Genomic DNA, 27,998 nt, shown 5'->3' on the forward strand with positions numbered 1-27,998 from the left:
CAGCTATCGTTCAGGCACCATTAAATAAGTACCTTCGCGATTCACGCAAAAACAACAAACGGCCAATCATATGGACACCGGTGGCTGAAGAAGCGTTTAATAAGTGCAAGGAGAGTCTGGCCAACGCGACTATACTCTCTCACCCCTCCGACGCAGCCGAGACGCGCCTCGTTTGTGACGCGTCAGATTTCGCCATCGGGGCCGCCCTCGAACAACGTTTAGACGACTCGTGAAAACCGCTCGCATTCTTTTCGCGCAAATTAAATTCGACGCAACAGAACTACAGCGCGTACGATCGGGAGCTTACGGCGGTCGCCGAGGCAATCAAATATTTTCGTTATTTCCTCGAAGGGCGAAATTTCAAGATTATGACCGATTACAAGCCTCTCATCTACGCGTTCATGCAACGTTCCGAAAAGGCATCACCTCGGCAACAGAGACAACTTTCGTTCATCTCGCAGTTCACCACGCGTATCGAATACCTATCGGGCAATGATAATATTGTGGCGGATTCCCTTTCCCGCATCGAAGCCATTCGTTTACCTGCCGAGATCGAACTTAATGAGCTTGCACAGCAACAAGAACAAGACGAGGAGCTACGGTCCATTCGCGAATCTCCTGAATTTCCCTTTTCTATGAAGCGAATTCAATGGAGGCCGACGCATACACTTTACTGCGAAATGACCGGCGAGGCAATCCGCTCCTATATACCGGCATCTTTACGAGATCGCGTTTTTCACTTGTTCCATGACGCGGCTCATCCGGGCCCTAAAGTCACTGATCGGGTAATCCGTCAACGGTATGTGTGGCCTAACATGCATCGCGATATTGCAAAGTGGTACAAGAATTGTCTTGACTGTCAGCAGTCAAAAATAACCCGACACGTTCAATTACATCCTGAAAAATTTGTCGCATCCGACGGGCGTTTCGAGCATGTTCACATGGATCTAATAGGTCCCTTGCCTGAGAGTACAGATCGGACGAGTACAGATATTGTGTGACGATGATTGATAGATTTTTATGTTGGCCAGTAGCAATACCTCTGAAAGACATTGAAGCCATTACAATGGCACGCGCGTTTTACGACAACTGGGTAGCAAATTTTGGAGCACCCAAAACGATAACTACTGATCAAGCCAGTTTGAAGCGCAACTTTTTACTGCGCTTCTTCAACTGATTGGCTGTCAACGAATTCGTACCACGGCGTATCACCCCGCTTCGAACGGTATGATCGAGCGGTGGCATAGAAGCTTAAAAGCTGCTATTATGTGTCATGTTAATGAAGGTTGGTCACGAGTACTTTCGACCGTATTATTAGGTCTGCGTACTCATGTCCGCCTTGACACCGGCGCATCACCTGCGGAATTTGTTTATGGAACGACGCTGCGCGTCCCCGGAGAATTTGTACTGCCGGACGATTTCACTACTAGTCCGCAAATTTTCATTGAGGAATTCCGCGAGCATATGTGCAAAGTTAAGCCAATCTCGATAGAGCATAAGCACAAGAAACGCGCATTCGTATTTAAAGATTTATATTCATGTTCCCATGTTTTTCTACGGGTGAGCGGTACCAAGAGAGCGTTAAAGCGTCCCTACATCGGCCCTCAGGTTATAAATCGTGTTTCGGATCGAGTTTTCGACATTGAAGTTAATGGTGCACAGCGCAGTGTATCAGTCAAGAATTTGCCAGCGTACGCGATGACTTGTGTAGTGCGATTCCAGAAGCAGGGCAAGCAGCCAATTCGTTCAGCAACGAGCGACCAACTTTGAGAACGTATGCGCGCCCGAAGAGGAGGGTAACTTTCGCCATATAATTTTAATAAATCTTCCCAACGACAAAATGTAATTAATTTTAGTCAGACACTTATAAGATTTTTGTATGATACATTGTATATGTTTTATATGGTAGACCTAAGTGCCGGCATTATAAATGACCTAACACTAAAGTAATATTATGTTAACTTAGTATTAAGCATAGGGTTCAAATTTATTGTCACTCGGGGGGGACTATGTGGAGGATTCTTAATACCTCACTAGCGCAGCGAGTGTAGAAAGCTTAAGGATTTTGTAGGTAGCCTAGCAGTAAAAATAATAAAAGAAAAATTATAACAACAGATCAATTAAGGCGTTCATCCTGTACGGTCGTATTAATTTGTGCTCGTATAATAAAGATTATTAGTTACCAGTTATAAGAAAAGTCTCGATCATTATTTCTTATATCACCTCACACGACAAGCGTGGGCTTGTCTAGAGAATCTGACTTATCAATTGAGTCACTTATTCCCACAGTTGGCATTACCATCGTGTACTACCATCTTTCAAATGACGCCATACAAAATTTCAGAGTGATTCATGCAATAGTCTTGATTTGACAGCAATTCGTAGTGAGCGTGTTTGATGTTTTCCAATACAATGGAAAAAAAGCAATATCGATTCGTGATTCATTTCTTATTTTTGATAGAAAAACGTGCGAAGAAATAAAAACGAAGTTGGATGCCATCTATGGGAACTCTTCACCATCTATGACAACCGTCAGATATTGGTTCAACGAATTCAAACGTGGTCGTTCGTCTGTTTTTGATGAGAATCACCCAGGCCGTCCAGCAACGTGGTTACTAAGGAAATCGTTGAAAAAGTCCACAACATGATTCTCGCTGATCGCCGAATGAAAGTGCATAAAGTAGCAGAGGCTGTAGGCGTGTCGTACGGAACGGCATTCAATATTTTGCATGATAACTTGGGGGAAAAAGCTCGGCCCGATGGGTGCCGCGATTGCTCACGGTGGACAACAAGCGGATGCGGTTATCAATTTCAAAGCAATGTTTGGAGCGTTACGAATTGCTGCCGCATTCACCGTACTCTCCGGATTTAGCCCTCAGTTACTTCTTCTTGTTTCCAAACTTAAAAAAATGGCTCGGTGGAAAGAAATTCACGTCGAATGAGGAGGTCATCGAAACAGAGGCCTATTTTGCAGAGTTCGACAAATCGTATTTTTTTTGAAGGATTAAAAAAATGGCAGAAGCATTGGGAAAAGTGTATCCTCCTAAAAGGAGATTACGTTGAAAAATAAAAAAAATTTTTGTGAAAAGCTTGCGTCTTCATTATTAACGGGTACTTATTGATTTGCCCTGGTATTATATTATATATTCATTACCTATTAGTGAGCAAGACTTCCGAAATAGCTGCGCAATATATATCTCTGCGTAAACGAACAACAAACTGTGCTGCAGTCCTCTTCGCAGATAGAATAAACGAACGACATTGCAGCCGTAACTGCATAAACGAACGCACCCTTATACCAGCTTGATCAAAAAGTTTCCGGAAGAGACCACCAAGTGATGCTCTGAGTCAGCTGATTTGAGTTCTTTTTTTTGGCTAGGTTGCCACATCTATCATTGACATTTCCATCAAATTTTATCGTCATAGCTTGACATTTGTAAAAATTACGCCGTCTTGAGTACATCTACCTCTGCGCGTGTTTTCGATTTTTTACAGTTTTAAAAATGGAGTTGAATTTGCAACAACGAGTTTGCAACAACGAATACCATCCAACAGCCATCGAATTCACCCGATATGGCTCCCTGCGATTTTTTTCTGTTCGATCGAGTCAAAAAACCTGCGGGAAACGCGTTTTAACAGCCGAAAGGAGGTAATGGAAAAATCGAAGACGGCTCTGATGGCTATACCAATAATAGAGTTCCAGAAATGTTTCGAGAGCTGGATCAAGCGCTGGCATAAGTGCGTTGCAGTCGCTGGAGAGTACTTTGAAGGGGACAATATCACTTTTGATGAATAAACTTGTATTTTGAATTTTCTGAATGAATTCCGGAAACTTTTTGATCAAGCTAGTATGTCGCATGATGAAAAGGATAATTATGTGTACAGTTGGACAGTGTCTCTCTCTAAATCTCTGCCCTCTCTATGTTCATAAGATTCAAGAGCTACAACTGTGAAACACTAAACATGAGACTATTCATAATCCGTTTTTATTTTAAAACGGATGTTACTGTTTTAGATATAATATCTTGGGATATAAAGATTTCATGGCACGAAACAGGCCGGTATTCATAGTCGATTCTTGCATTTAAAACTGTCTTTAAGCAATCTTAAAATATCATAAGTCAATCCGAGGACTCTATTAGCATCTTAAAACATTATAAGACAATTTTAAAGTAAAAATGGACTATGAATACCATTCCATGTTTAGCGTTTCATGGTTGGTAACTTCTTCCTTATGAATAGTTCTAGATGAAAAAGACAGATTTAGAGAGACACTGTCCACATGTACACACCATGTTATCCCTTTCACCATGGAGCGAACGACTTCCACGCGAAATGATTCCAAGCAAAGGGAGATGGAACAGGTGGGGTAAGAGTCGTTTCGCGAGAAGGCGTGCGCCCCCAAGCAAGCAGGGGAGGAGAGAGGTGGAAATAATATCCTACTTTAAAAACAAAAATTATATGGGAAATTAATGTTTTCAAAGACAATTTTTGGTTTTAGAGCAGAAAATCTATTTCCTTGACCTTGACAGTACATGTCAAAACCAAGGTGGGTCCGTTGTTTTCAATATTTACCAACAAAAATTATATGGGGAGAAGAAATATGACGTTATTTCTTAAATTTTTTTTGTTTATAACTTTTTATTGAACAGCGACCGCCATCCAAAACCTGTTGGAGATCACTCAGGGTCATGACCTTGACTACCACACATATGTCAAGGTTAAGATCATTGGAAATGGCCCCTGTTGTATATATTTACCTGATTTTTTTAAACTTTTTTAAGAAATAACTTTTGATAAAGCTTAAAGATGTCTTTAAAACGATATGCATATTATCTAGGCTGACATAACTATGCCATTTCAGAACAAATGCAAAGAAGAATACGGGCCATACCAGATTTAAAAGAGGAGTAATACATCTTTACAATATGGTAGTATGCGCTACGGGATGTAATCCTTTAGCTTACAAAGGATATGGTTGCTACTGCGGATTCTTGGGATCCGGTTATGTCATCGATGGTATCGACCAGTATGTTATTTACATCTGTAGGAAAGCAAATCATATTATTTACAACCACGAGTTTTTTTTCATAAAAAATAAATTAAATGTAATGTTCCAGATGCTGCAAGATGCATGACTGGTGTTATGACGCTACGGAATGTCCTATGTTCTCAGAATACTTTGTACCATATTACTGGAGATGTTATCATGGTTATAAACCTGTTTGTGGTTTGTTTGTTATTCATTTAATCTTTTCTTTATGAGTCAATATAATGTCTTTTCTATAAATTAAACTTGATTTATTTATTTATGCTGTACAACTACGTAAATAAGGTGATATAATGAAATAAAACAATTCGTAAAATCTTTGTTACAGCGGTTGAGCATGGCAGTTGGGGCGGATCAGGATCTTGTGCTCAACGTTTATGCGAATGCGATCGTTCGTTAGCCGAGTGTTTAAAGAGATATCCTTGCCCTACCACCAAAGCAGTTTGTACTTCGTCACCATGGAGACTCGTACAGAATCTTTTCATGATTATATAAATGTATTTTACAATAAGAGTAACTTATAAACATATTTTTTTTAAATAGCACAGGTTACGTTTAGAAACACAAAAAATTCGTTTTATTTTGTAAGATTTGACTTTCGAGAAATGCCTACTCGCAATACCTAAAATTCACTATAACTAACTTATATCATGTTAAAAACCTATATTCTTACTCATACAGCACATTTTCTTAAGACCTAGAATGTTCTCTGAAAGTTTTTAGAATGTCTTTTGGAAGTATATTGTATGAGTAAAGGCCAAAAATTTGAATACCAAAGAAAGTATTGATTATTTTTATAAATTGCACATTTAGAGATACGTAAGAGGTCACGCTACAATCAACAACGATTATTGTAGTACCTATTTATTTTTTTCGTTCTGTCTACTGTTACTTAAATCTGTTCTACGAAGATAATAGATTTAGAATATATAAGAATAAAAAGGATTATATATATATTACACAACAGCAAAAAAATTATATATATTACACAATAGTAAAGTCGTACTATCTTTGTGTATTATTAACATTTTTGATATATAATTCAACAATTTTTTTCTCCTTCGTTTGATACCTACAACGTATTTACACCTCCGGTTAAATGTACCATCCTATTTTTGTATTTCTTAGAAATATCTTGCTCTATCTGCAATTAAATACAGTCCATTTTTTTAAAAAGTCGAAGTTTATTATTTTTGGTTTTCCGCGATGTCGATTAGTTCTCTCGTTGCGTTTACTTCATGAACAGTTGTCATTGCATATTTTGACAATTGTGTATTGAGGAATTAATAGTGTTATAGTAACAATTTAATATTAACTGTATGCACTTAAATTATTCAAACATTTAATTATAGTGAGAAAAGTAAAAAAATTTATGCAAAATAATGCGTGCGAAGTCTAGTATAGAAAATAACAGCAGTCAGTATTTGATAACGTCATTGGAAAAAAAGTGGCATACCTCTGTTTGTAATTCCTTAGTTCTTTGTATGATGAGTTTTAATAATGGACGTAATTTATCGATGTGATTCCGAGTGTCATCTTGCTTTTGTCGCACAGATTCTTGTTGGGTTACCATTCTATCAATCAAATTTAATTTTTGCTTTAAAGTAACAGCTACTATGTCCACGTATCTGTAAAAATATGTACATATTAAAGATCTGTAAAAAAAGAATACATATATATATATATACACATATATAAGGTGTTTGATAAGTAACGATAAAACTCTTTCATAGGGGTAGAGCGAATTAAACTGAATCGAAAAGTCCTGTATCATTTTACAATTTTCGCAACAGTTAACCAGAAAAATCGCCGATTATGGGTTTTCATTAATTTTTTACTCAAGTATTATCATTTTATAGAAAAACAGCAAGTGACAAAAACTGTATTTTCTTCTAATAGAGTTCTGAGAATTTTTCAGAATTTTTTAGTACCACATTTTCTCATGTTGGAAAAATAATTGTCAATAAGAAAATGCAGTACTAAAAAATTGATAAAAAATTCTGAAAAAATTTTTAATTAAAAAATTATTGAAAATCAATATTTGGTGATTTTAATTTAGTAATTGATATCTTGTTAATCATTGCAAAAATTGCAAAATTATAAAGGACTTTTTGACTCAATTTAGTCCGCTCTATCCCTATGCAAGAGTTTTATCATTACTTATCAAACATCCTGTATATTATATTTAATTAATTATACTTTGGATAATGTTTAATGTTATGTAAATGCTGAACATTATTATGCAACATCTCAGACAGAATAACTTGAATGTTATCCAGCATGTTTTGAGTGGTCTCTGTGGTAGAAAGTTGCAGAATGGATGAAGCATTCTGCATCTGATTAAAACTGAGAAGATTATTCTTATCATCGCCTTTAAATTCGTACAGACGTAACTTCATAAATGCTTCCAGCTATAAAAAAAAAAATATATATATATATATATATATATATATATAATTGGTAGCTCTCTATATTTTATCTATATATATATATATATATATATATATATATACATATATATTTAGATAAAATGTAGAGAGCTACCAATTTCTTATATATATATTTATGTTATACTTCAAACAGTTGATTGATAAATTCGGATCTCGTTGTTGGATTGTCTAATATCGTATATGCTTCACACCCCGTAGCCACGCCACCTTCATGACCTACTGATTCCACAACTATACCCGATTCCTCCAAAGAGATATTATAATCAATTTCCATGATAGATTGTTCTGCACCTTCTTCTCCCCAATCAATATCGCCTCCTGTGTCCAAACCAACTTCTTCACCAAAATCAATTTCTCCATCCAAATCCAAGTTACCGAAATCAATGGTCTGTTGAGAATGCTCGAAATAATAACAATCTCTACTTTTGTTATAAATATCACAAAAAATTGCATACATTAGCATCTACACTAGGCTGCTTATTACTTTCATCTTCATCTACTTTAATATTCAATGGCGGCTCAATTATTGAAGCTGGTACTTCTCCATATATATATTCAAACATTGTTGTGTTTCCTTTTTCTAAAAAAAAAAAATAACAATATAACACTATCATACGTATTTCTTATTTAAGTATAATAATAAATTCTTAAAATTATTATGCAAACATACCAATAACATATTTAATCATCGATACACAATCACTGTCATATTGCTGGTCAAAAGTAAATTCAACAAATGCACTATAAAACTCTACAACCTTGTCCAAGCACTTTGTTTTCTCCGCTACTTTCTGATAAATTTCTGGCAATTCTTTCAACTTATCTATTAATTCTCGTCTAACCGTATTATAACCAGTTACACCTAATTGTTTGCATAGCATGTTGTATTCCATATGTGCAATATTTTCCGATTTCTTGTATTCTGATTCTTTCTTTTCCAATTCCTGACAATATAGTTTTATATATATTTATTATAATATGCTAATAAATAAAGATAACATTACACAATATATATAAATCAATTTACAGCTAACAATTGTTCTAACTTCTGTATCTGCTTTTTAATACTGGGAACCTCATAATTAACATTTCTCATAAGCATTTGCGCAACTTCGGCAAGGTATACGTTTTCTTTTTCATACAATCTCAAAATCTCCTGCCAATCTTTCATCCTTTGTGAGCCATAACGCCCAAATAAATTTTTTGTATCAGCTTCCGTTTCCTTCAAAATTTTCACAATTTTCACACAGTAAAAATAATTTATATCTAAAAAAGACAAAATAAAAAAAAACATAATAGTCAGAAGTCTGCAACTATATGTTTGTAAAAATCATGAGATGGAGTTATAATAATTCATAACTTACAGGCACCGGACAACAATGAAGCAATGCCATCATGAGCAGGCATATTCTGTATCGCATTATTAATTTTCTGTCTAATGGGCAAAATATTCATATGCCAATCCTTCTTGCAATGCCGCCGATTAATCAGCCAATCCAGTAACTTTCCAGCGTTAATGTCGATCGGAATATTCTGTTCCTAAATAATTATCGAGATAATTTGTTTATGAAAATTTGATTAAATAAAATTCAATAATAAAAAAGGAAAACAATAACAAATGTTAAAAATAATATATAATAAAAATACACATATCGATGAAATCCAAAAAAAATGTTTATTCTCGATTGTATCATGCGTAAAATTGAGGGTAACTCTTTACAAAAATTTACACAAAGCTTATATAAGTTCAGATGACTATCATTTTAATATATGTTGTCATTTTAATATATGTTGTCTGGATCAAGTCATGATCCAGAATAACTTTGTCCTAACAATTAAGTGATGATCTCTTATTATTTAATTTTTGAGATATTTACAGTTAAAGTGTGTAATTTCAGTAAAAGATTTTAATCATGGAGAACGAACTCAGACGATCCTAATCTTTTGACATATGTTGTCCAGGCCATGATCTCAAGCAACTTTGCTTTAACAATTAGGTGATAGTTTGTCATAGGTTCTGAGATATTTAATTAATTTTCAATTTATGTGAAAGTTAGTATCAATGTAGACCAATGTAAAATCTCTACTGAAAAAAATCATGTCACAAAGTTACATGACGAAATGTTATGTAATTAAAACAAATAAATTAGTTAACAAATTGTTTCAAATCAGTACGTGATTTTTTTAATTACGTAATTTGAAAAATCACATAATATATTTTTTCTTCTATTTCTATCATTCAGTTTTTATTAAATTCGATAACTATAAAATCACATAATGGATGAAATTATTTTTAATATTGTAATTTTTCAAATTGTAATTTTAAAAAATAACGTACTGATTTGGAACAACCTGTTACGTGATTTACTTATCTTAGTTACATTTCTCATTATACAACTTTGTGACAATTTTTTCAATAGAGGCATGCTATAGAGTATAGTCACATATCCATGCATTAAATTTTATATATTAAACATTTACATTACTAAATGAATGAATCTACAATATACTAAAAATATATAAAAGAAACTGAAAAGATTAATTAGATCCTTAAGATATGAAATAGATAGGTGTAAATGTTCAATCATAATCTATTCTCTGCTATAATTTAAATTATATTATAGAATAAGAAAATTTGTGTTTTTTGAGGGGTCTGTCTAATTTTTTTGACCTATTATTTTTAGTATATTGCAGACTCATTTATTTAGTAAGGCAAAGATTTAAGGTGGTTTTTTTCTTAAGTAAAATGTCGAAAATTTGGGATGCCTCATAAGGGCCCAAAATTACAAATATCTGTATAATTTGGATAATATTAAAACTTCATGTATATCTTAATGAAATAGGATAGGAACATACAATAGTAAATCAAGCTTCGAACAAAAACAAAATGAGATTATATTTACTTTTCGAAGTTAAATTTATATGCAAGTTTATGCACGTATATATCTTTTCAGAATGGCTGTTGACCTATTACTTTTTTGTGACCATTAAAATCGTAATTCTTTAAACTATTATGATCTCGGATTTGAAAAAAGTCTATGGTAAAATTTATGTGCAAAGAAATACACGCTCTACGAGCCTTATCTGTCACTAAATACGTGAAAGGTTACATTTTCAACATTTTTTTTTTATTTCATCGTTAACCTACAGTAGAAACTTGCACACGTCAATTACGGTACTTCAACTTCATTATATAAAAAAATTAGACATTTTTATAATAACTCGATTTACTAAAGAACCTTAATACATAAAATACATGTGCATGTAGCTATAGAACATATACATGCGCAAACTTATTAACTTTGTGATTGTAATAATTTTTTTTATTTAATAACTTTTTAATAAACAACGAGCGATGACTAATATCTTCTGAAGATCACTCAGAATCATAGCCTTGACAACATATGTCAAGATCAAAATCAAGTCAGGTAATTATACAATTTACTACTGAGCTCCTCAAAAATCAATAAAATTTGGCTTATTCGATGCGTCTTTTCATAAAACGAAAGAATCTAGCAGAAATAAGCGTGGCTCTGCCGCGAACCGAGATATTAAGCGCTAAAGTTGACGACTATTGAAGTAGAAAATCTGTTACAGAAGCGAAACGAGGCCTATAATTGTTGCACATGAGTTTCGACTTTCGTGAAAACTCAAAACCCATGTGCAACAGTACAATTATAAAAATCGTGCGCCCCTTAAACAGGGAGATGGGATGGAAGTCACTTCGCATGGAAAGTCGAAACCCATGTACAATGCATGCTTGCATCGCAGTTTTTGTGGCAGTGACAGATTTCCTAACCTCAACAGTCATCAACTTTAATATCTTGGTTTACAAGGCGACTATTTTTTTTAGCAAATTCTTTCGTTTCATGCAAAAAAAGCGTCAAATAAGTCTAACTATTGATTTTTAAAATGTTCAATGGTAAAATTATAATTATCCTCTGTATAATTATCCAAATTTATTCTGTAAAGTTAAAATTTACTAAAATTACATTTCAACTCAAAATATCAGCAAAAGATTATAAGAGATAACCACATAATTGTTGAGGCAAAGTTACTCAGGATCATTAATAACATATATCAAGGACAGCCAAGCTGTGTAAATTTTTTGTAAAGAATTACTAAATCGAGTACATGTACGTGTGTACATGCTTTTATGTCTAAGTGTTCAAAATTGATATCGTTAATGTGAAAATAATTGCATGCTTGAATGACCACTTGCCTGCATATTGTAAAATTCAAGCGAATCTCAACAAGAAATCGTGCTAACGTGACACGGCGTAGAATCAAAATTTAAGTCAATGAAGGTAAAAGGTAAAAGGTGCGTTCGGCAATGTAAATCTGATATGCGAGCTAGCAGATGGCGAGCTTGATCACGTGATCTTCAAGAAATCCGGGTGCCAAAAATGTGTTAATTCCGAACGATAGAGAGCTGTAAACTGTCTTTTAAAGTTAGATTATAAAATGAAATTGTTTATTTTTATGAAATAAATAAAAATACTCTATTAATTGAAAATATCTTTCGCTAAAAACTGATAATAATCGTATATACTAAAAACAGATTATTACACATGAATGTAGCATCATCTCATACGCAAGGTGTGTTTTCTTAAAAGAAAATACTACATTACAAATAAATTTCAGCAATTTAAAATTCATAAGTTATATCACTTGATTTATATTTGTTAGAGTCTTTAATAATTCAGTTTGGTTTTATTTCATTCTATATGTGCAACATAAGCTTTAATCTAAACATCCTTTGTTTTCAAATAACCTCAAATAACCTCAAATTCATAAAGAGGAAAAGAATTAAAAACTTACTTTCCTCGTTAAATATTGTACATAATGTATACCATCAATTTTTATTTGATAACATTTGTTTCAGCGTTTTGTAGACTCAAACATTATAACAGTTCAAATGTACTATTTGTAAAATAGAAGTATTAAAAGAGATGAACGTATGTATTAACGAATCAGTTGGATGCATTATCATAACTATACACGATATAAATTTAATTTAGGCGCGAAAATTTGCATTAGCTCTGTAAACTCGGTCTTTGAATAGTCCGTTTTTATTTCAAGCAGAGAGAAAAACTTGAGAGAAGACATGACGACCCAAAACCTGTAACCACAAAATACTGCTATCCTTTAAAAAAGTGTAAACTATATAGCAAGACTCACTTTTCTAAGGGTACGCACATTCACTTTTCAAGATTGCAGGTTTCAACCGAAACCGAAATTGTACCCAAATTTTGTAAAGTTTACAATACCGAAATCGTAACCGAACTGAAATTTTATCTTTTTTTTCGGTTCTCTTTTTTGTTTTCAATTTTTTATCTTTATTCTTGTTCTTAATTTTTATTCTACCCGCTCCTTTTCAGCAAACGCAATTATATAATTGTTATATTACTGTAATAAAACGGAATGTAGCAAATAATATAATAATAATGTTGATTACATGTAACGTACATGTTAGTTATAATTTCCCATTGACTGCAAATTACAATTATATACAATAAACATGTAATAACAATGTAATAAACGTTATATAACTGTTGCATAATTACAAAAGGTACAGATTAGTTACATAACATGCTGAAATATTATATGATTATAATATAAATAATTTCAATGTTATATAATGAGTTATATTATAATTACGTATAATCTTATTTATATATACTTTATTAGAACAATCACATAAAATAACATATAAGCTATATATGAGCATTGCATAAGACTGCTGGGCCAGCATCTTATAATATATAAATCAATATGATATCTTTATGTTGAATGATCTAATGGTCTTACAATTTACGTCGTTTTATGTATAATAACACTTAGAGTGAAATCAGGTGATGCGGAATACGACTGCGAAATAGAGAATGCGTCATAGAAGCAACCAATTAGCGCTATTCGGTCCGTTAGTTACATCCGCAGCAACTTCATTTTGTCCAATGATTATTTTTCGAACATACTCGCCACCGGACCCGAATAATACACACGGGCATCTTCTAGAACCTGACGCTTCTCCTCACACCAACAGCGGTGCGGTCAATGGAGGGGGATTTTAGGGGGTGCGAACATAATTCTTTTTCTAAGTACTAATTTCTAATTCTAAACGTAATCATAAGATCTAAATTTTAATTCGTAATAATCCAACTTAATTTGGAGATAAGTCTACTTTCGCGTAAGAATTAATCATCACGCCACTAATCAATGTACTAAGGTGAATCATTGTTAAATATATATCTAATTAACTTTAACTCAAGTGTGAACTTAGTGAATATCCCCATCTTCTCGCTAGCTTTAACATTTTCAATATAATCAATCGTTGCTAAACATCACAAGAGTGAAGGAGCAACCCATTGGCATCTGAATCGACAATTGGTTCATCTTGGAAGCTGCAGAAGCCTTCCTCCCTGACCACTTCTTTCTACTGGCATTCGGGAACACCAGAGAACATTAACCGGGCATCGCAAGGTGAGCAAACTCCTTTCTATATTTCGGTAATTGAAATCTGCCGCCGATGAATCGCATCCAGCATGTATCTCATACCCGCGTTCGCGTGAATCCATCGATGCTCGAATTCTAGTGGTTAGTCCGTACTCTACATGATTGCGTAGTGCATGTTGCGTATCTTCATTGTTCTTTTGACATAGGGAAAACGGCAACATCAAATGCCCTGAGTGCTACACTTCCACGCCGGAAAAGAGGAATTATCAAAGGGTCTTGCGGCAATACATTCATTTGGGTTACCCTTTGCTTTGAATCCTGTAGTGTATGCTCTATACTACAGTCACTCGGCATGCCATCGCGAATTGTTTCGGTTGCCCCGAAGTTTTAGAAGGATTTATCGGTTATTTAGGAAGAATGGGAGAGCAACCGTGGAATGATTCGGAATCCACTATAATATAAATATCCAGAGCATGCCTTTAACCAATCAATTTATTGGACAAGTCCGATCGAGAGCCCTCTCGCGAACCTGCGACGCTTGAACTGCCAGTTTTATTCCAACCTTATAGTCTCGAATTAGTTCGAACCCGGAGGATCGGCCGAACCTCCCTAGAACGTAACATCGGAATAACGTAGAATAACGCTGATTGGTTGCTTCTATGTTGCATTCTTTATTCCGCAGTCGTTTTTCGCACCGTGTGATTTCATCCTTATGGACTTTCTGTAATAAGTTATTATCATAGCGTGTACAGTTCAACCTATAAGCGGGGAACACAGATATATAATTTCTTGTATAATGTATAAAGTCTTATCTACAACAATCACAAACTGTGTCGCATGTCGTATGAAATGTCATAGAAATGTCGCATATAGTCGCATGATTGTCGTAATCGCAAGAGTAATCGCTTGTCGTACGGAGTTGAACCAACTTCAACTTTCTGCGACTACGACAAGCGTGTCGCATGATCTTAGCCAATTACAGCACAGCAAGTTAACGTTTTTAGAATTTATTGTTGAATTGCGTGCAAACAATCGTTATGACTATTGCAAACGCTCATTTAGCAACACTCTTGCGGCATGCGACAAATTTTCCTGCGATGCTACTACTCGCGACTTGCGACACAATCTGTGTGACTATATTGTAGACGAGGCTTAACATGTAATGCATAAGAAAATGTATCAATCGAAGTCCTCCGTTTCCTTTCTTTCCATTAAATAAAGAACTCTAGTTGGTTCAATTTTTTATGCCTCAAATGTTATACGTTATGCAAGAGTCTGTTCTCCCCACTATATAACTAATAGTAATGGAAGAGCATATCCAACCAATGAGTGAAAAATGTGAACAAGACTGAGAGACAGAAGATGTATTCGGTCATCTAAAAAGTATCCGCGGTACTTTGTCACTAGATATATGACCATCAACACACATCTAATGACAAAAAACCGCGGATACTTTTTAGATGACCCAATATTTTTACTTAGTAACTTTTCTTTTTGCGCATGTGCCAAAAAAAACAGAAGAGGACAGAAATACATTTTCTGTCTCTCAGTCTTACTCACAGCTCGACGTCCATATTCCCCTTCAATTATTACAAGTTCTATGGCCAAACCATGCCTACTTTTGCTCCGTATTGTCAATAGGGAATAAGAGCTATCAACTGTGAAACGCGAAACATGGGGCGATTCATAGTACGTTCTTATTTTGAAACCGTCTTAAATAATGTCTTAAGATGCTAACACAGTCCTTGGACTTATGACATTTTAAGACTGTACTTAAGACAGTCTTAATTGCAAGAATCGACTATGAATACCGGCCTGTTTCGTGCCGTGAAATCTTAAGATGTCGCAAATCAATCCAAGGACTGTATTAACATCCTGAGACATTATATTTAAAATAGTTTTAAAATAAAAATGGATTATGAATACTCATGTTTAACGTTTCACAGCTATAGCTCTTGAACCTTATGAAATCTTATGAAACATTTCTCTTTCTATAGAAAGAGGATTTAAGATGCATTATAAAGTGTGTCAAACAACGAAAGATTCAGCAGTCAATTTCACGACACGAAACAAGCCGATATTCATAGTTGATTCTTGCATTTAAGACTATCTTAAATACAGTCTTAAGATGTCAATCCGAGGACTGTATTAATATCTTAAGACACTATTTAAGACAATTTTAAAATAAAAACGGTCTATGTTAATCGCCATTGTAATATCGCCCCATGTTAGCGTTTCACAGTTACTAGCACTTCCTTTTTATGAACAGTCCGAACAGACGAAGAGGGCAGAGATTTAGAAAGAGATACTGTCCAACTGCACACATCATGTTATCCCTCCCACCAGGATTATGACCTAAGAAGTCTTAAGTAGAGAGCCTATAATCAGAGTGGCGCCATACAAGAGATGACGTCATATTTTAGCGAAATTCTGCGAGAGAGAAAGAGATATACGGTCTCAGTTCAACAGACTGTCAATTTTAGGATTAGGTGCAACAGTATTAAACGACATAGATACGTAAAGGTACATTGATAAAAATAAAATTATCGAAATTATTTTAGAAATATGGTTGGATGTACAATATCGTTTTGTAACAATTCATTAAAAAAAGGATATGTTATGAAAATAATTTCGAAAGACACAGAACGCCGAATGAATTGGTTAAAGAGTATAAATGGCAAATATAAAAATTGGACACCGTCAAAAAATTCATCTGTATGTGAGCTAAAGTAATTTATTCTTTATAAATAATGTATTTAAAATATTAAAATAAAAATGTAACATAAAATATACACAGATTAATTATAATATCTGAAGACACGGTAGTGTCTTGGCACTAAATATATGTATAGTCACATATATGTATAGTTAGTTACGAATTTAATTCTTTCTCTTTTTATCGTAATCTTTTCAATTATATATCATTGCATTGTGAGTCTAAATCAAATAATATGATATTTAATATATAATATTTTATGAAATGGTATATACATATATAATATTTTTCTAAATTTTTGATATCTTTTATATTATTACAGATGCATGTTGCTCCTAAAATGTAGGAACAGAGAATGGATAATAAACTAGCGTATTTAATAGCGCAAATAATTTACAATAAATAACGTTTTGTATAAAGTAATGTGCAATATTACAAAATGTACAATATTGCAATAGTACAAAATATTAGGTGTACAAAAAAATTCTGAGCTTTAGATTTGATACAACCGAAATAACAATTTAAATTTTATATCTTCCCGCCCTTTTGCGGTTTTAAAGCGTTAACATTTGGCCTTCTAAAATGCCATACGGTTTGGCGTTTAATGCACATAATCTCAAAAATCAGTAGTGTTCACGATGGCAATAACAAAAGAGCATATTCGATTTTCCATCCACTTCGCGTTTCATCTGAAGAAAAATGCCGCTGAAGCCATTGCAATGATTTGTGCTGCATATGGAGAGAACGCTGTAAGTCATGCTACATGTAAAAGACGGTATCAAAAGTTTCGCCAAAGAGATTTCAGTCTTAAAGATGAATCGCGTGCTGAACGCCCTGAAAAGATTGAAACGGACGAATTGCAAGCACTGCTGGATATAAACTCTGCGCAAACTGAAAAGGAGCTTGCAGAACAGCTTGGCGTTACGCAGCAAGCCATTTCCGATTACATAATGGAAAAGGTTCAGAAGGAAGGCAGATGGGTTCCGCATGAATTGTCCGAAGACAACAAAAATCGATGGCGTGACACTGCACTTACTTTACTTTCAAAGTTCCGGAAAAAAGATTTTCTGCACAAAATCATTACAGGCGATGAAAAGTGGATTCTTTATGATAACCCTAAACGTAGAAAATCATGGGTTGATCCTGGTCAACCTTCGACATCGACGCCAAAGCCCAATATCCAGCCAAGAAGGTTTTGCTCTGTATCTGGTGGGATTGGAAGGGTGTGTTGTACTATGAGTTGTTACAACCGGGTGAAACAGTCACGGCAGACCGCTACCAACAACAATTGACCAATTTGAGCGATGCATTAGAAGAAAAGAGGCCATTTACTGGCCAAGGACGTCGTAAAGTGATCTTGCTTCATGACAATGCTCGACCTCATGTTGCGAAAGCGACTCAGGACCATATCTTTGCGTTAGGCTGGGAACTTCTTCCGCACGCGGCGTATAGCCCAGACATGGCGCCTTCCGATTACTACCTATTCCGATCACTGTAGCATCATTTGGCTGATACACATTTCGTGAGATTAGAAGAGATACGAAAATGCATTGATGACTTTATCGCTTCGAAGCCGGTGAGTTTCTATCGTCAAGGAATTCGCAAGCTCCCCGAAATATGGCAAAAGGTCGTTGATGCAAACGGAGAATATTTCGCTGATTAATATTTTTTCGTTTGTTTTTGAATAAAGATTGAATTTTACAAAAAAAAGCTCAGAACTTTTTTGTATAAATAATATATGTAAAAGTTTTATTATTTTATATACAATATTTATTTATTATCATGTTTTAATTTGTCACAATTTTTGAGCATTTTTTAGCATGAATTCAAAATTTAGAAAATAATGCTTTTAAAAAACTGGAGGGAATGGCTAAAACATGGCGGACCAATCACAAGTGATACCCGTATGGCGTCACTCTGATTGTAGGCTCTCTAGTCTTAAGTTGTAAGAAATTAACTAATTTCTTTATAGCATGACTTAAAGCATAGGTAATGACTTATTGTAGAATGTCCATTATTCTCTCAGGAATGTCAGATCCATAAATTAATTGTTAAACAAAACGCTGCTACAAAAAAACATTGTTTATCCAGAATCGTCATTAGTTTCTGCTTACCTGAAAAATACAAGTAATAGGAACAGGAAATAAGAAATTTCAATCTACCAGAAACTGTGCACTCCATGTAGAATGCATATTTTCTGATATAGGTACTAAATCTGTTATTCCCTAATAATATTGGGAGTACAAATTAGTTCGGTCCGTTTTTTGTTTAAAAATGCATTTATTTCAAAATAAAATGAATGAACAGATTAATTAAAGTATTGTTCATCGCTCGATACTACTTTTTCCCATCTCTCAGGCAACTTTCGAATTCCATCTCGAAAAAATGACTCGTTTTTGGAGGCGATCCAATTTTGGAGAAGTGAACCGGTGACTTGTCAAATCGTACTGCATCCTTCGGAACAACCAGTAATCAGAAGAAACAATGTCCGGAGAATACGGCGGGTGCGGTAAAACATCCCATTTGAGCGTTTCCAAATATTTTTTTACTTTAGCGACATGAGGCCGAGCGTTGTCATGAAGAAAAATAACTTTATCATGTCTTTGCTCGTATTCCGGCCGTTTTTCTGGCAATGCACGGCTCAAATGAATCAATTGTAGCCGATCGCCCGTAAATGGAATCGCTAGGTTTCAGCAGCTCATAGTAAACAACACCCTTTTGATCCCACCAGATACAGAGCATGATATTCAAAACATGAATGTTCGGCTTTGGTATTGATGTTGAGATCGATGGCAACGATTGATCGGGCTTAGCGTACTATTTTTTCTTCTTGGGGTTCTCGTAGAATATCCACTTCTCATCTCCAATCCGATGCAAAAAACCTTTTCTTTGTTGTCTTTGAATCAGCTGTTCGCAAATGAAAAATCGCCTTTCAATGTCTCTCGGTTTCAATTCTTAAGACATCCAATTTCCTTGTTTTTGAATTATTCCCATGGCTCTCAATCGTGCAGAAACGGCTTGTTGAGTTATTCCCAATGATTCTGCAAGCTCCTCTTGCGTTTGACTCTGATCTTCTTCGAGTAATGCCTCTAATTCTTTGTCTTCGAATTTTTTTGGCTCTCCAGAGCGAGGCTTGTCTTCCACGCTGAAATCTCCATCCTTGAAACGTCGAAACCATTTCCTACATGATTTATCAGTTGGAGCAATGTCACCATAAACTTCGACAAGCATTCGATGGACTTCAGCTGCACTTTTCTTCCAATTAAAGCAGAAAATTAGAACCTCCCGCAAATGCTGCTTGGTTAACACAAAATTCGACATTTCAAACACAGTAAAAATCAAGGTTTTTATATGAAACTCAAAGCGATATAAACTGAATCTGCTTATTAGCAGATGTCTAACCTCTCTGAAAACGCCAAAATCAGCTGTCACTATGAACCATTCATAACAGCCGGAGCCATCTTTTGGAAAACGGACCGAACTAATTTGTACTCTCATTAACTAACAAAAAAAATGAGACAGATTCTTAGAAATATAATAACGGAGAAAACGTTTATTATTAATATTTTTTACAATTTAATTAAAACAATTAAAAGTGGAATTTTTAAAGAGAGCAGCATTCACAACGTCATTAATGAACAAGTTAGACTATACTAGGAAAAAAATTATAAAGAACCAAAACAACAAATTCGGTTATAAGCCGCGATTCTCTAATTCAGAATGTATTAGAACGGGCTTCTAGCCGTTTATGAAAATATTATAAAACGGACTGCTAGCCGTTTATGTTACAATTACAGAACGGACTGCTAGTCGTCTGTGCAATTTTATGTACGAATTTTACCTTAATAGAAGCTCGAAACTGATTAAATTGAGCTGACCATACTTATCTTCTTTTATATTCAATACAAGTTCAAGAGATTTTGATGTTAAGCTAATAGCCTCAATCGGGCTATCAGCCCCTTAACCTGCTTTTAAAGTTACGGTTTTAAAAGAGATTTTCCTTTAAAGTTGAAGACAATCTGTGTTTCTTGCTTTTGCTACGGATTTTAGCACACACGTGAACAAAAGGAAAAACAACCACACAATGGCCGATTCAGAGAGTGCGCCTCAGCCTCGGAGAGAAACAAAAAGAAGCGGAAGACGCACAGCGCTTCACGCGGTCATCTTCGTAATTATTTGAATCGTGATCGACACACAAGCATCTAATTATCATAGAATGGCAATTTCTTCCCTCTCTCTCTCTCTTTAACTCTCTCTTTTTTCGAAATTTATTATACATTTCGTTACACATATATTGACAATTTATATTTAAAGTATTAAAATATTTGAAAAGTTATAGTTGATGTAATTATGTCACTTACCATTAATGATTTGTAATTTCACCAAACGTGATCATTGATGTAACATGTTAAGTTTGTTCGCTTCGCACGCTTCATACGGTCGCGTCACTGAAATCAATATGGCAACAGATGTTTGCGTCGCGTTAGAGTATGTATGTCCCATGAATCAATTAAGAGCACGCTCTATTTGCCTCACCTCAGAAGATATGATTGGGGCATGTTACGCACGCATGCGTAATGATTGAAAACGTATTGTATCAAAAAAAGTATTTCAAATTTTGTATATTGGGTCATTTAAAAAGTACTTTGTCACTAGATATATGACCATCAACACACATCTAGTGACAAAAAACCGCGGATACTTTTTAGATGACCCAATAAAAACGCATTAATAAATTTTTTATATAAATATAAAAATATAATATAACAATATAATATAATATTAATAAAATAAAATAATAAAATAAAATAAAATAAATAACACAAACTGTAAAAATCAAAGCCTTAAATGGTCTAACTGGATTTTAAATGTTTGTATGATTCTTGTGAATTTATATACTACGTATGTAGTTCTTAGAAACGCGCGCCGAAATGATTTTTTGGTCTTGAAACGCTAACTCCACTAAACTCCACTAAACTACTAATATCACGAGTTAAATTGACTAACAATTTAACAAATTTTTGATGCTTATTCGCATCTTCGAAACGATCTTAAAAATGTTGAATGACACATTAAAATCTGTAAATAATTAATTCTCAAAATAAATAAATAAATAAAATAAATAAAATTAGAAAAATTAAAAAAATAAAATAAAATAATATTAGGTGTTGGAATTAATTCGTAGCGTTTTTAATGAAAGAATGTTATTTATTTCACATGAGCATTAAAAAATACATTAATGAAAGTACTTCCCATCACTTGTAAAACGCTACGAATTAATTCCAACATCTAATATTAATACAATAAAATATAATATAATATAAAAATATAATATAACTTTTATATTTATTAAAAGCGCATTTATTTTGTATAAAAAAAAACGCTTTTTAAATAATCGAACACAAAATACCCGAAACGAAACAAGATACATGTCCGATCCGTTCAAATAATCTCATGGATTAGGTTAGGTGACAGGTTCACTTGTCCTAAATCCGTTTGTGTCACTGAACATTGGAGCACTTGAATGCAACTGCTCCAACCGCTACCTTATCTGTGATCCAAGTGCTCTCTAGGTTTGGAGTATGCAACGCGAACAAACCTGTTATCATTACAAGACTACAAAAGATCGACGAATAATGTGATCCATACGGCAAACAGATACTCCAAAATTGTGCGTTGACATATGACTATGACTCACGACTCGAACTCGGTTACGACCAAAATTGTACTGAGGCCCTAAGTCACGTGAGTGTTTTCCGATTGGTTAGTCATAAGCATTGAATATATATTGGGTCATCTAAAAAGTATCCGCGGTTTTTTGTCACAACATGTGTGTTGATCATATATCTAGTGACAAAGTACCGCGGATACTTTTTAAATGACCCAATATATACTGAAATGGGCATCGAGAGATATTTGTGGCCTCAATTGATCAGCCGCCATTTTAGTTAGGATGATATTTGAATGAATTAGAAGCGTTCGCGCGCGCGCTGCAATCGATATATCAATTGATATACTATGGATATACTAATCGATGTATGGAAATCTATATGGACATGAATGGTATGCAAACAAAAATAATGTCACTTCAATTTTATTAATATTGGGTCATCTAAAAAATATCCGCGGTTTTTTGTCACTAGATAGTGTTGATGGTCAACACATCTAGTGACAAAAAACCGCGGATACTTTTTAGATGACCCAATACATTCAGTAAAATAACATTAATAATACTTTTCATATACTACATCGTTAACACATGTGCAGGAATTGATATTTAATAAAAATTCTTTTAATAAAAATTCATTTAATAAAAATTCTTACCTATGAAATGAAATGCCCTTTTTACTTTTCTGTCCACACTCAGGCACACAGCACTTCATGTTGATGCTTTGCACATTTCACAATCACGCGATTTAATAATCTTTCAAAGTAATCTTTCAAATATAACTCCCCCCCTCCCACACACACACACACACACACACACACACACACACACACACACACACACACACAAAATGATCTTCCTGACATATGCGTATCACTAAAAAACACTAAGTGCGCATGAGCATCTGAAAGCTTCTGATTCGCTCTTATAGCGACCAAATTATTGGGTCACCTAAAAAGTATCCGTGGTACTTTGTCACTAGATATATGATCATCAACACACATCTAGTGACAAAAAACCGCGGATACTTTTTAGATGACCCAATAAAATGGCACTGATCAATTGGTGATACTATATTCTATGCTTCATAACGGAGATGCCTATTCCAGTGTATATACAATACATATAGTTCAGTGGTCATAAAAATAAGGCGTTAATCGCAATCTTTCAACAGGACAAAAATTACTACTGACAAGATAGCAGGTAAATTGAATATTTCTAATTTATTTACGTCTACATAATTTGAGAATCATTTGGGGAAATTTAGGAAAAGTATTTGAACATTTGGATATAAGTATTTTTCTTGTTATTAACAATTTTTTATCATGCGTCAAGTCAAACAACGATTTTATTTAATGTGTTTTACGAATGGAATCGATTAGAAATCATTTGAGGAAACCGTCTTCATTGTTATTTTCATTTGAGAAAAGTCGTAATTTTATAATTCAATAGATTTACACATATTGCGAAAACGAACAATGCCCGGGTAGTAATAGGTATAGTACAATGAATGTAGTAAACTTAAAATTATCAAAAATTAATCAATTAGCCCGGATCTAATTATGTATAGTAAAAAATCAACTTAATCATGAACTTAATTATGTTCGATTAATTTTTTTCACATTCAACTGTGATTGGTCAATTTCTTATGGCTCAAAGCTTTCTACATTTATTATATCATCCGAGTGAAGTTCGCGAACGCAGTCTAACGTTGGAATATTCGGTTTTTGAAGTAAACTTTGATATAAAAATATAAAATGAAGAAAAAGATTTGTTATAATAGGGCATATTATTTAAGAAGAAAAATTTCAATATTTATTCTTTTTTATTTTCCAGTAAAAATGGACAAATGGTTTTATAATAAAATAGTTTGTTTGTCTTTACTAGAAAATAAAAAAAATAAAGAATAAATATTTCTTTTTTCTTGAAACGTATTTAAATAATAATATTTACAAATAAAAAAAAAACATTTACTTGTAACAAACTTTTTTCTTCATTTTATATTTTTATGTCAAAATTTATCCCGAATATTTCAACGTTAGATTGTGTTCGTAAATTTCACTCAAATGGTACAATAAATGTAGAAAGCTTTGAGTCATAAGAAATTGACCAATCACAATTGAATGTGAAAAAAATTAATCGAATATAATTAATGATTAAGTTGATTTCTTACTACATATAATTAGAACCAGACTAATTGGTTGATTTTTGATGATTTTAGGTTTATTACATTCATTGTACAGGGTGGGCCATCTATTGGTACGTTTTTAAAAATGCGATCAAATGAGCATACATTGATATTTTTTATTAATTTTTTTTTTGTTGTGAAGCTAAAAGTATCCGCGTCAAGAATGAAAAACGATTTCGTTCATGTGGCTCCCTCTACTGGCCTTACAGTATGCCATTCGGTCACCCCAATTATTAATGACATTTTGGACTACCTCGGCGCCAATTTCACTCAAAACAGTCGTAATATAATGTCATCCACTAACATCCCTTTCTCACGAACTTTCCTCACCAATTTGCGTATAGCTCCTTCGGTGGGTGCTCTATCACGACCCATATTTCTTTTCAAAATTCGTACAGTTTCGGCGACACAGCACTGACTTTGAAAATAAGTTTTTAAAATTTCAAAACGCTCTTCAAGAGAAAACATGTTGTTTCGTGCCGCGGACGGTATGACTAATAAACTGTCAAAATTTCGGGTCTGTAGCTCGTTCGGTGTTGCCATACGACGAAATTCAAAAACGTACCAATAGATGGCCCACCCTGTACTATACTACTATACTCACTACACTGGGCATTGTTCGTTTTCGCAATGTGTAACTCTATTAAATTACAAAATAGCGACTTTTTCCAAATGAAAATTACAATGAAGATATTTTTTCCAATGATTTCTAATTGATTTCATTCATAAAACATATTAAATAAAATCATTATCTGCTTCCTTCACGCATGATAAAATTTGTTAATAATAAGAAAAATACTATTACCTAAATGTTTAAATACTTTTCCTAAATTTCCCCAAACAATTCCCAAATCATGTAGACATTAATAAAATATTCAATTTGTCTGCTATCTTGTTAGTGGTACGAAAAGCTGCATCTACGATTGTGGCTTTGAGATTATAACGTTTCACTCGTGTCATCGTCATGATGTTCGCATGCACGCTGGTGCGCACGCACGCACGCACGCACGCACATGATGCGCAAAATCCGAACAGCAACCTCCCCGTAATGCGTATCGGGTCATGCTAATGCTGATAAATGCATAGGTAAGTTTGATACATCTCTAAAAAACAAATCGTACGAAGCTTTTTTTTAATTTGTAAGAAAAAAGTCCGTACTTTACAATGGTAATCATGATATTTACGGAAAAAATTTATTCCACCTCATGGAATTTGTCAAATTATGCAAATTTCTTAAAAAAAAAACATACGTCCTTATTTAAAAAAAAAATGTAGGTAGGGGTAAGGATATATTCAAAATTTATGAAAGTTTCGTAAAGTACAGACTTTACCATTAAAAATGAAAAAATAAAAAACTTAAATACGACCATTTTTCGCGGAATTACACTTATTTAAATTGATGCGCAATTTTGATATAAATTTTGTTGCAATAATTGTGTTGACGAGTGTATATACAAGGTGTCCCATTTTAATATTCCATCCTAAATCTTTATTTTTGATCTTAGAAAAAAATATTTCGGACAGAAGTTGTGTGGCTTTGAGAAGAACATAAGATGATATCATTAATTTGATCTTGGAAGTTGCTTAAATATCACGTGAAGATTACCTTTAATTTCTTAAATGGAGAACCTCCTACTTTTTATTGCACATTCTTGTAGAATATAGATCATCTCGAGAGCTTTCCAAAACACAATTAATTAAGTTCATTTTCGTTAAGTACTTTTCGAATTATGACTTGCAAGTTACGACATCACTGACATTAGCATTACCTAAGATGTCTGATCGATGACTAAAATACCTAAAATCTCTTGAATGTCAAGATCACGACCTGGATAATATTTGTCAAGATCAAGGCCATTGAAGCTTATACCTTTTATTTTCATTTTTACATAGAAATGTAATTTTTAGTTAGGTTTAAAATAACCTCCGATGACCTGTTATTCCAGGCCGGACATCTTGGGTAATGCTAATGCCGGCTGTAACTTGCAAGCCTTATAACTCGAAAAGTACTTAATGAAAATGAACCTAATTATAATGTTTTGGAAAGCTCTTCAAATGATTTACAAAAATATAAATAAAAATTAGAGGATTCCATTTAAGAAATTGAAGGTAACCTTCACGTCTTTCTAGCAACTATTCAAGATCAAACTAATAACACCATCTTATGTTCCCCTCAAAACCTAACTTTTATCTGAAACATTTTTTTCTAATATATCAAAAATAAAAAAGTTATTTGGGGTGCGACATTAAAATAGAACATCCTGTATATTGTATATATGTATATTGTATATATGTATATTGTATATATGTATATGCGTATGTATATAAAATTTATTATATTTATATTATTAGGTGTTGGAATTAATTCGTAGCGTTTTACAAGTGATGGGAAGTACTTTCATTAATGTATTTTTTAATGCTCATGTGAAATAAATAACATTCTTTCATTAAAAAACGCTACGAATTAATTCCAACACCTAATAATATAAATTTATATTAATATAAATTTATATTAATATTATAAAAAATAACTTTCCATTAATTCATAGTCTTCAACTCACTAAAAAAATATTGTTCGTTATTACTACGCAAAAGAAAATTATTTTTATGAATATTGTTATATTTAACAAGAGATATATCAAAAAATTACAAAATTTATGTATTATTAAAAAAAATGGAATATTATCTCTTTTGCTTCTTTTTAATAGCGGTACCACATCATGAGTTAAAAAATTTTGAACTACAAGAGAAATTCCTCACTATTTGTAATTGTTCTGAAAAAAGTACCTTGAAACATTTTGTGATACTCTGTATATATAACAGAAAAGTACTGATACTATGTAGAGATAACGATATTATATTCACTAGTTTCATATCTGCAGATCATTTTACATGATTGATACATGAATGATCAAATTATTATAAACACCTCCACTTTGTATAAATTAACAATTTTATATTAAACAATTTTTTAATGAAAACATAGTTACACTGTATTATTTTTTTACGAAATAAAACATAATTATAAATTATGATAGAGAACGCCTTGATCGGTCAAAGTTTGACGTTTTGAATAATACATTATATATTCTTTATTAAATATCAAATTTGTTTCAGAAATGATTGCGTGCTGATAACATTCCGACTTTCAACATAACCAATCTGAAACGTTAATCTCCCCCAAAATTAGATTAGAAAGAAAGGAAGGAAAGAAAGTTATTATTGCGAAAAATATTACCTCAGGGTTCGAACTTTGGGTCCTCTTGACTTTTCGGGGCGAGTGTCTTAGCCAATTCGACACTGAGACTTCACAAATATTCTTCCCAACAATCGATATGTATAGACGTCTCAAATTCAAACCCTGGAGGTTTTATAAATACTTCTTTATTATGTAACTTCTTTATTATGTAACAATAGTAAATATAAATAATAAACTGATCTGAAAACTTTTCGGATCTCAACTCCATCGA

General features: G+C 33.4%; 2 protein-coding genes and 2 long non-coding RNA genes across 13 annotated transcripts in view; 3 read left to right on the forward strand and 1 right to left on the reverse strand.

Annotated features, from left to right (window-relative positions):
- The window catches only part of LOC105148622 (uncharacterized), a 108,630-nt gene extending 103,017 nt beyond the window's left edge, over nucleotides 1–5,613 (forward strand). For 3 of the 4 annotated variants that reach the window (XM_087407115.1, XM_087407112.1, XM_087407113.1), the window contains 3 exons: nucleotides 4,865–5,029; nucleotides 5,121–5,230; nucleotides 5,379–5,613. In XM_087407115.1, the coding sequence (XP_087263241.1) occupies nucleotides 4,865–5,029; nucleotides 5,121–5,230; nucleotides 5,379–5,545 (442 nt within the window). In that variant the 3' untranslated portion in view covers nucleotides 5,546–5,613. Of the gene's footprint in view, nucleotides 1–3,297; nucleotides 4,426–4,501; nucleotides 4,550–4,652; nucleotides 4,721–4,864; nucleotides 5,030–5,120; nucleotides 5,231–5,378 lie in introns of those variants that run through there. The other variant, XM_087407114.1, reaches the window with a different exon arrangement.
- On the reverse strand, nucleotides 4,610–11,862 carry LOC105148630 (CDK5RAP3 protein homolog). 7 transcript variants are annotated; one of them, XR_015545413.1, is made up of 10 exons: nucleotides 11,174–11,455; nucleotides 8,865–9,039; nucleotides 8,528–8,766; nucleotides 8,171–8,444; nucleotides 7,956–8,080; nucleotides 7,625–7,888; nucleotides 7,250–7,461; nucleotides 6,507–6,678; nucleotides 4,895–5,044; nucleotides 4,610–4,760 (listed from the first exon to the last, which is right to left on the reverse strand). XR_015545413.1 is itself a non-coding variant. In XM_087407108.1 (9 exons), the coding sequence occupies exons 1-9, from the start codon at nucleotides 11,309–11,311 to the stop codon at nucleotides 5,039–5,041; spliced, it is 1,605 nt and encodes a 534-aa protein (XP_087263234.1). In that variant the 5' UTR covers nucleotides 11,312–11,455; the 3' UTR covers nucleotides 4,610–5,038. The 7 variants fall into 7 exon arrangements, 6 of the variants coding, with proteins under 6 accessions (XP_087263234.1, XP_011058762.1, XP_087263233.1 ...); XM_087407108.1 differs by having other exon boundaries at nucleotides 4,610–5,044; XM_011060460.2 differs by lacking the exons at nucleotides 4,610–4,760; nucleotides 4,895–5,044; nucleotides 11,174–11,455 and adding exons at nucleotides 5,815–6,194; nucleotides 11,723–11,862.
- Nucleotides 11,863–11,937: 75 nt separating this feature from the next.
- Nucleotides 11,938–13,386, forward strand: LOC147909395 (uncharacterized). The gene is made up of 2 exons (XR_015545438.1): nucleotides 11,938–12,099; nucleotides 12,386–13,386. It is a non-coding gene; the product is annotated as an uncharacterized LOC147909395 (long non-coding RNA).
- Nucleotides 13,387–23,130: 9,744 nt separating this feature from the next.
- Nucleotides 23,131–27,977, forward strand: LOC105148648 (uncharacterized). Its single transcript, XR_846483.2, has 3 exons — nucleotides 23,131–23,543; nucleotides 25,428–25,614; nucleotides 27,646–27,977. It is a non-coding gene; the product is annotated as an uncharacterized LOC105148648 (long non-coding RNA).
- Nucleotides 27,978–27,998: the final 21 nt, after the last annotated feature.

The sequence above is a fragment of the Acromyrmex echinatior genome, chromosome 6, assembly GCF_024713525.1.
Source record: "Acromyrmex echinatior isolate Ae372 chromosome 6, ASM2471352v2, whole genome shotgun sequence".
Lineage (NCBI taxonomy): Eukaryota > Metazoa > Arthropoda > Insecta > Hymenoptera > Formicidae > Acromyrmex > Acromyrmex echinatior.

Coding starts and splice junctions, on each gene's coding strand:
- LOC105148630 (XM_011060456.2), bottom strand. CDS start 11,311: ATGACTGTTGAGGTTAGGAAATCTGTCACTGCCACAAAAACTGCGATG. Junction 8,445..8,527: donor AGTTAGAACAATTGTTAGCT/GTAAATTGATTT, acceptor CTATATTGTCAG/GAATTGGAAAAGAAAGAATC. Junction 8,081..8,170: donor GATGATTAAATATGTTATTG/GTATGTTTGCAT, acceptor TTTTTTTTTTAG/AAAAAGGAAACACAACAATG.